General features: G+C 43.9%; 1 protein-coding gene across 1 annotated transcript in view; it reads left to right on the top strand.

The window, feature by feature from the left end:
- Positions 1-10,000, top strand: part of pcdh7a (protocadherin 7a) — a 30,942-nt gene that overhangs the window by 825 nt on the left and 20,117 nt on the right. The window contains exons 1-2 of the mRNA XM_053479419.1: positions 1-2,687; positions 4,620-5,276. The exon at positions 1-2,687 is cut by the window's left edge and continues 825 nt beyond it. Of these exons, the coding sequence (XP_053335394.1) occupies positions 99-2,687; positions 4,620-5,276 (3,246 nt within the window). The 5' untranslated portion in view covers positions 1-98. The remainder of the gene's footprint in view (positions 2,688-4,619; positions 5,277-10,000) is intronic.

Below are 10,000 nucleotides of genomic sequence, written 5' to 3'. Positions count from 1 at the left end.
GAGAAGCATTCATAGACTCAGGAAATATTCCAGGAATTGGAGCAGGAGGAAGCTGCAGAGAGATAAAGAGAGAAGGAGAGACAGAGAGAGAGAGAGCCATGGGGAGTACGAGCGTTGGCGCAGTGAGCACGCCGCTCTGCTGCTACCTCGTGCTCATGCTGCAGCTGCTGACTCAGGTCGATTCAGCGCTGCGCTACCGGGTGGCCGAGGAAGGTCCGACAGATGTGCGTATCGGAAACGTGGCAAGTGACCTGGGGCTCGTGCCATCCGGGATCGGCACTGGCGACGTGACTTTCGCCCTGGAATCTGGAGCGGAGTACTTCAAGATAGACAATGTGACGGGCGAGCTGACCACCAGCACCCGGCGCATAGACCGCGAGAAGTTACCCCAGTGCGCCATGATCTTCGACGAGAACGAGTGCTTCCTAGACTTTGAAGTTTCCGTGATCGGGCCGCTCCAAAGCTGGGTGGATCTTTTCGAAGGCCGCGTCGTCGTGACCGACATTAACGATAACACCCCGTCGTTCCCGTCTCCGATGCTTACTCTGTCGGTCGAGGAAAACAGGCCGATCGGAACGCTGTACCTTCTCCCCACGGCTACGGATCGTGACTTCGGACGCAACGGAATCGACCGCTATGAGCTTGTGCACCAGGATGCCGTTTCCGGGTCACGCCGACCTAATCCCAGCATGGCCACGGGAACCGAAAGGAATGGCGGTGGTGAGAGGAGGCGTGTCCAGGAGACCGGGTCAACCCCAAATGGGCGGAGCAACAGTGTATTTGAATTGCAAGTTGCCGATACACCTGACGGACAGAAACAGCCACAGTTGATTGTAAAAGGCCCGTTAGACCGAGAGGCACGCGATTCCTATGAGCTCATTCTCCGAGTACGAGACGGCGGAAATCCGCCACGTTCCTCCCAAGCGCTGCTTCGTATTTCCATCACTGATGTCAACGACAACAATCCTCGCTTTGAAAGACCTGTTTATGAAGCTGAAATGGCTGAAAACACACCTCCAGGAACACCTGTGCTCCAGGTGCGAGCGTCAGATCGTGATGTTGGAGTAAACGGGCAGGTGGAATATGTTTTTGGTGCCGCAACAGAATCTGTACGCCGGTTATTGCGCCTCGACGAGGCCTCAGGCTGGCTCAGTGTTTTACACCGTATTGACCGAGAGGAAGTTTCCCAACTCCGCTTTGTAGTAACTGCAAAAGATCGAGGACAACCGCCTCGAACGGACCGCGCCACAGTCATACTCAATGTCCGAGATGAAAACGACAACGTTCCTGTTATAGATATCCGCAAAATCGGGCGCATTCTTGTGCGAGACGGAGCTGCTATGGTCCCTGAGAACGTTCTAGTGGACACTCCTGTAGCTTTGGTCCAAGTTTCTGATCGTGATCAAGGAGAAAACGGCGCTGTGACATGCACAGTGGTGGGAGATGTCCCATTTACGCTAAAACCCGCAGGAGAAAATGCACTAGCTCCTCCTCCAGCTGTTGATGATGCCTTTGAACGAAACAAAAAAAAGTTTTTCCTGCACACATCAGCGCTTTTGGACTATGAAACCACAAGGGATTACACGGTCACGATTGTTGCAGTGGATTCAGGAAGCCCAAGTTTGTCTGTTAACAGCACATTAATGGTGCGAGTGGTGGATATAAACGATCACGCTCCGACGTTCCCTCAAAATCTGATGGAAGTTCATTTCGCTGAAAACAACACACCAGGGGAGCGGGTGGTCACCGTGGTAGCGTCTGATGCCGATAGCGGCAAAAATGCAGAAATCGCATATTCCCTGGATCCATCTGTGAATGGTGCATTTTACATAGACACAGATAATGGAGATATACGTGCCACGGGAGAGTTAGATCGAGAACAACGTGACAGATATGAGTTCCGTGTAATCGCGCGGGACAAGGGCACTCCATCTTTACAGGGTTCCACAACCGTAGTTGTCCAGATAACAGATAGAAATGACAACGCTCCAAAGTTCGTCCAGGAAGTTTTCACATTTTACGTGAAAGAGAACTTGCTTTCCAACAGCCCTGTCGGTATGTTGACTGTTACGGACGCAGACGACGGAGAGAATGCGGAGTTGAGTTTGTTTGTGGAGGAGGACAATGATGAGGAAGAGGAAAACGAAACAGGAAGTAGAAAGCAGGAAACCGTAACCAAGACCTTTTCCATAGAGAACAACACCGGAACCATATTTTCTGCACTGTCATTTGACCGCGAGCGTCGCAGCACATATAAATTTCGTGTCCGGGCCATAGACGGAGGCGACCCGCCTCGATCCGCAACTGCCACAGTTTCTCTGTACGTAACAGACGAAAATGACAACGCTCCATCCATCATCACTCCCTTGAACGACTCGTACACACTCCTAACTCCATCAAGCGGCGCCCGGACTGTCGTGAGAACCGTAACGGCCTCGGACAGTGACGCCGGGTCCAACTCAGACCTGCGCTATGCTCTGATTGGTGGAAACCCGTTTCATCTGTTCGAGATCGGCGCAAGCAGCGGGGTCATCACGCTGACGGAACCACTGGAGAGGCGACACCGAGGACTTCACCGTCTGGTGGTACGAGTTAACGACAGCGGAGTTCCATCACTGTGCGCCACGGCGCTTGTTCATGTCTTCGTCAATGAGAGTCTCACTAACGCCACCCTGGTGGACGCTCAGGTAAAAACGTAACGCCACACACACAACACGACATTGTTCAGGCTTTACCAAAGATGTTATAAAGTATAAAAAGTACTGCAAAAAGTGAAAAGTGTCGCTTCTCTAAAACACCCTTTAAACCTGACATTCTTTAACTTAGCAACGTTGAAAACCAAACTTTTTCTCACAGCCCTGATCGAGGTGAGATACACGATGTAGGCGGAGTAGGTCCCTAGTTTCATTTATTTATTGTAGACGGCCTCTTGTGGTCCCTTATGCAGTACCATCACAGCCCACCAGGTGGTCGCAAGGCGCAATTTGGGGAATGTCTATAGCATTGTTCTTGTTTTGTCTTTTGACTTTATACTGTTGTTTAGATTTAGACAGGACATGAAAGCAAAGTGTGAGCGCTTCCTGGAATCCCTTGATACTGAAGAAAAACCTCAACACATCAGCTGGACTGTTAAAAAGAAAGATAAAATGTGGTGTAATCCTTCTAAATGCGTGCATGTACAGTGCGTACAGATTACAAGTATGATGGATTCAGATAAAATCCCAGAGGGGATAATTACATTACACGGCTCCTCAAGGAAAATAATCCCGCTAGAATAGGACTTTAGACGGCAATGTGCTAAATGTTTCGTTTGATCTGTGTAATGTACACGCGTACAAGCAGGACAAAAAGTGTCCTTGTTTACCTGAAGGTGATTATAATCCAGGACACAAAGTTGCGGTAGATAAGCATGTTTTATTTTCTGTGTGTTTGTTTGTTTTGTTTTGGTGGGGTTGCTAGCACAGACGGTTCCTACACTGTTATTGTTGGAGTATCAGTGTAGCATCCATCCGCATGTTCATTCCAAACAGTCAGTGTGATGTCTGTACTCGTCTCAGGGCCTTGTCTAGACACTTGCTGAGAGAAGAGGTGTGTGTGTGTGTGTGTCTGAGCGAGAGCGCGGGAGAGAGTGTGTGCTTGTGTGAGTTTAGGGGAGGGGGAGATTTTTGGGGGTGTATTAGAAGGGGGAATGTTTGTGTGACTTACTTGAGCTGAGAATGAAGGTTGGTGCATGTGAGAAAAGGTCGCACAGAGGTCAAAGACACAGCAAACACAGGGTCAGGACCATTTATAGTGAAATCTAAACCTGGTCCTGGCTGATGGTGCACACGGAACGCTGTGCGAGTGAAATAGAGGCGGGAGGAACAATAGTGTAAAGATGTGGAACAACGAGCGCTTCACGCGCGGGATAACGCCGTCCGCTCGCGCCGAATAACAGACAGTAGGAGTTGATGATGAACCCGTGTTGAATCTGAATCAAGTACGGACACATTCACCGGAGTGTGTGTGTGTGTGTGTCTCTGTGTGTGTAGGACAGAATACAGGGGTGCATTGTAGTCTGTGACAGGAAGCCATTGAACGACGTGGCACTTCATTACTGCAGGCCGACGTAACGGCGTGTAAAACTATAAAACTGCAAAATGTCTCATGTTGATAAATATTCATGACTCAAATTACTGTTGACCCGTACTCACATGTATGCATGCACACACACACACACACACACACACACACACACACACACACAGAGTGTATGACTGAGTATCATCGTCTTGACTTGGTAATTGAAAAGTCTAAACATTACAGTAGAGTGTGTTTCTAACAGAGCCGTAAAACGAGAATGTAATTATATTAGAGTGCACATACTGTTCTCCCTCTCTTTCTCACACACACACACACAAACAACTTTCCAGTATTCTAATAAATAAAGCGAGTGTTTTCTTTTCAAAGCACGTAATGAAAAAGTTGGCACTGCAAAAAATAGAAATAAATAAATTGATATACAAAATAAATAACAAATAACGATATCAAAAATTCACTTCTCTCTCTCTCTCTCTCTCTCTCTCTCACCCTGTCTGTCTGTCTCTTATTATCACCTCTCACCCTGTCTGTCCCTTCAGGTGGCTCGCAGTTTGGGTGTCCCCCTGTCCCTGGACATTGCAGGTGACCCTGATAATGAGAGGATTCTGGGTAAGCAGCGTCTCAGCGTGGCGATCGGTGTGCTGTCCGGCGCGGCCGCTGTGGTTCTCATCATCCTCCTGGTTCTGACGGCGCGTCAGTGCGGTGCGCTTGGGAAAAACGGCTATGAGGCCGGAAAGAAAGAACCCGAGGAGGACTTCTTCACGCCCCGCCCACCCTCACAGCCACCTCCCGAGAAAAAAAAACGGCGCGATGCAGAGAAACGTGACATTCGGTCAAAATCTGAGCGCTCGCTGTACGCCGGGATCGTCACAGTGAACAGCTGCAGACGCACCGACGAGGAAGAAGAGGAGGAAGAGGAAGTAGAGGAGGAACAGGAAGTGAGTCAGCGCATCGGGGCGAGGCGTCACCGCTCCAGTCCTGACCTGGCACGTCATTACAAGTCCAGCTCCCCGTTACCTGCTGTCCACCTGCAGCCCAACTCGCCGCCGGTGGAGGGGAAGAAGCACCAGGCCGTGCAGGACCTTCCTCCCACAAACACCTTCACAGGGAATGGGAACGGGAACGCCGACGCCATGTCACTCGGCTCCGACCACTGCTCCGACTACAGCTGCCACAACACCAAGTACAGCAAACAGGTGAGATACCACCGCACATCTCCATAGTTACACACCTGAGTGCAGCGACTTCATGTTAACATGGTGCATGTACACCTGAACGAATGATGTGCTTGGTCTCACTTCATTCCTTCTTTCCTTCCTGTCTTCACTCAGCTCAGTATGTCCTGTGGGGAAAGCCCCCCTCGTTGCTTTGCTGTAATCATTTACTTTAAAGCAGCTGCTGTGTTGATGGATGATGTTGATGTTGATGTGTTGATGGATCTGCTGATTCCTGTCTTCTCGACCCGTCTTCTCGTTTCCTCCAGCAGCTGCTGTCTCATTAGCGATTGCAGTATTTAGACAGCCGTGTTTTTGCAGTGTTTCAGTTTGTTTACTGTTCGGGGGTTTTGTGGAACAGTCGCAGTCTCGGCTGAGATGAATACTCAATATACGCAGGTATGACATGAGACTGAATTTCAGTAACTTCCTATTAAGTACGGTAGTCTGAGTTTGGCTTGGCCAGGAGAGAGACACTGAGGTAGCAGGTGAGGGACCTAAAAAAAAACATGGGAAGGGCATGGGACAATCAGACCACAGCTTATAGTTATTTTTAACACTACACGACACTTAGACAAGACTTTTCTGTCTACACTCATCATGTGATCAGTATTATGTGAGAGCCCTCTCCAGCAGTAGCCCATGTTCTCCTCTTCTTTATACCTGTTTAAATACTGGAGCTGATGAGACGGGTGGCAATCTCCTCATGGGACAAACTGATCCGTGTTAATGCAGGGCTGCAAACTTTAATCAATATTGTAATTTTAAAACATTACACTAAACAGAACTGTAGTACATTGCACAACATTATGGCTCTATATACTGTACTATTCATTGTACTGTTGTGCACTTTACTACATTACACTACACTATACTATACTTTACAACATACTCTACCATACAATTCTTTACTAAACTAAACTATACTACATATATTAAAATATTCATGTATCACACTATAATACACCACATTATATTACATTACACTGTATAACACTACACTACCCTACATTATACTACCATATTATACTTTACTATTTTATACTAAACTACAATACACTATACAGCATCATATTACACCACACTATATTACACTATACTACACTACACTACACTGTATTACACTATACTACACTACACTATATTACACTATACTACACTACACTATATTACACTATATCAGGCTGCACTATATTACACTATACTACACTACACTATATTACACTATACTACACTACACTATATTACACTATATCAGGCTGCACTATATACTAAACCACACTACATTCATACAAATGGTCACTATTGGCCTCTATGGTCCCCAGTTGGACTACAGAGGTTTTTAGATAGATTGGGCTCCACACTTTATTAGATTGTACTGCATCAAATTATATTACAGTATACTATATTACTCTATACCAGGCTACAGTATATTACACTGTGCTATACTATATTGCACTATACTATGTGACAATATATTTACAATATACTCCACTATATTTACACTATACTACAGTATATTGCACTTTACTGCATTACACTACATTACACTATACTACACTACACTATATTGTGGCGACCCCCTAAACAGGCATAGCCGAAAGACTAACAACACCACCACACTATATTACACTATACTACACCACACTGGATTACACTATACTACATTATTGGACTATATTACACTATACTACACCACACTGTATTACATTATTGGACTATATTACACTATACTACACCACACTGTATTACACTATACTACATTATTGCACTATATTACACTATACTACACCACACTATTTTACACTATACTTCACCACACTATATTACACTATACTACACCACACTATTTTACACTATACTTCACCACACTATATTACACTATACTACACCGCACTGTTTTGTACTATACTATACCACGCTACATTAAATTATACTACACCACACTGTATTACATTATTGGACTATATTACACTATACTACACCACACTGTATTACACTATACTACATTATTGCACTATATTACACTATACTACACCACACTATTTTACACTATACTTCACCACACTATATTACACTATACTACACCACACTATTTTACACTATACTCCACCACACTATATTACACTATACTACACCGCACTGTTTTGTACTATACTATACCACGCTACATTAAATTATACTACACCACACTGTATTACACTATACTAAACCACGCTGTATTAAACTATACTACAACACACTGTATATCACTACACTATACCACACTATATTACATTATACTACACCACGCTGTATTACACTATACTACACCACGCTGTATTACACTATACTACACCACACTGTATTACACTATACTACATCACGCTGTATAACACTATACTACACCACACTATATTAAACTATACTATACCACACTGTATTACACTATACTACACCACGCTGTATATCACTATACTACACCACACTGTATATCACTATACTACACCACGCTGTATATCACTATACTACACCACACTATATTACACTATACTACACCACACTGTATTACACTATACTACACCACACTGTATTACACTATACCATACCACACTGTATTACACTATACTACACCACACTGTATTACACTATACTACACCACACTGTATTACACTATACTATACCACACTGTATTACACTATACTACACCACACTGTATTACACCATACTACACCACACTGTATTACACTATACTATACCACACTGTATTACACTATACTAAATCACGCTGTATATCATTTACATTAAACTACACTATAATGTATACATAAAACACTAGACTATACTGCAGGACACTTTGTTAAACTGCATCACAATATACAGTATGACACCACAGATCTGCACATTACAATAAACTACACCATACTGTACTAAACTACACTAAACTGCATTACAATGTTCTGTACTTTACCGCACGTAATTACGATCTGGGAACACTATAATAAATGACAGTGAACTACACTACACTACACTATACTAAATTAAACAATAGACCAACCTACACCACAGTATACAGTATGTTACTACACTACACTACGAAACACTACACTGCATTTTGTACACAAACACGCACAAAGTAAACAGACACCACTCATTTCTTTTCCTAATATTAGTTCTGGGTAAAAACGGGACTTCCTTCTGGCTGCGTCTTCATAATAATCGAGCTGACGAGGATAATTTAATGCAGTTGCTTGGGTTAATTAGGATTCTTTCTGCCACTTCTGCAGCTTTTAAACTAGGGCTGTTCTTAGCAGATCTGTGAACAGCATGAAGCTGTCTCTCACAGGGCTCAGGGCTCGACCAGGTTGTGACTCTCCGGTCGAGCTATAATTGTGTTAACGGTAGAAAGGGGGACTTCAGGATCCCTAGCAGTCTGTCCAGACTCCGAACTGTTCATGAATGAGCGTTTTCTTTACTTCTGGGGGTGAAGGGGATGGACCGGAATGGGATGATTCCAATCTGAAAAAGGAAACAGGAAATAATGATCATTATAATGACAATACATTTTAAACAATACAATACACTAAAATACGATACACGGTGCTACACCCCAGTGTACTGCGCTTCATAGACCGCTCATAGAGTTCGGTGCGGGAAGCTGAATATGGAAATCCTTACACATTTACACATTTAAGCGGTGCACCCGGGGTCACAGCGAGCGAGAAATTGTTAGGGTTAAAAGTTGGGGTCAGAGGTCAGGGGTCGGTCAGTGTGGGAGCTTAACGATGCCGGGATTTTTTTCAAACAAAGCGCTGTAACCCCGGATCCACCTCATATGCTTTGTGCTCGGCGAGTCAGAAAGGTTTATTACGGCAGCGTGGAAATATTACGTTAGCTTTAAATTCAATTAGACTGAAGTATTAGATTACACTACAATAAAGTGTAGCCATAGCAACAGTTCACATCTGCTTCTCTCGTATATATTTACTCTACCAGCTGTTATATACACCGCAGTTTATCATATATACTGAATACTATTGCTTTCAGGAGGAATTTCATAGAAAATTAGTTTCTAGTGGAGGGGCACGTTCACCTTGTGTGAGTGAACTTTGACCTTGTCTTGCGTTTGACGATAGACAATAACAGGGTGCGACTGTGAGATCTTTAGTTTTTAAAGTTCGAAGCTCAAGACAAATGGTATAAAAGATAAACATATCAATATATAACATTGGCGTTACACGCTAAACACACTCTTAAGTTTTTTTTTACACTATTATGTATATTTTATTACAACTTTTATCCAAAAAAAAACAGACCAGCTGTAAGTCCTTATTATTATTATTATTATTATTATTATTATTATTATTCAATAACCATGACAACCACAACCTGTTATCATACTGGAGGTTAGGTTTAAATGATAATGATCTATTTTGTGACATCAGAACTAGGCGTATGTTAAGCCCCGCCCCAGATGCCATAAGGTTAAGTATTATAAACCTGGTTTGTGAGTAAAAGGAGGGAAGACAGAGGACATGATCAAAAGAGAAGTGTTTAGAGAAGAGTGGGGGAAAGATGGATGAAAGGAAAGAGTGAGTGAGAGAGAGAGAGAGAGAGTCAAGCCCTGGAGATTTTATGAAGGGAAAATAGGTTAACACTGACTTTCTCCTCGAAAGCTGAACATGGGAAAATTGGAGCAGTGAGTAAGAAACACAAGCACACACACA

This window comes from Clarias gariepinus, chromosome 20, assembly GCF_024256425.1.
Source record: "Clarias gariepinus isolate MV-2021 ecotype Netherlands chromosome 20, CGAR_prim_01v2, whole genome shotgun sequence".
NCBI classification, from domain to species: Eukaryota; Metazoa; Chordata; class Actinopteri; order Siluriformes; family Clariidae; genus Clarias; species Clarias gariepinus.
Note: the sequence above shows the minus strand (reverse complement) of the source record. Positions and strands in the feature narration are given on the sequence as shown.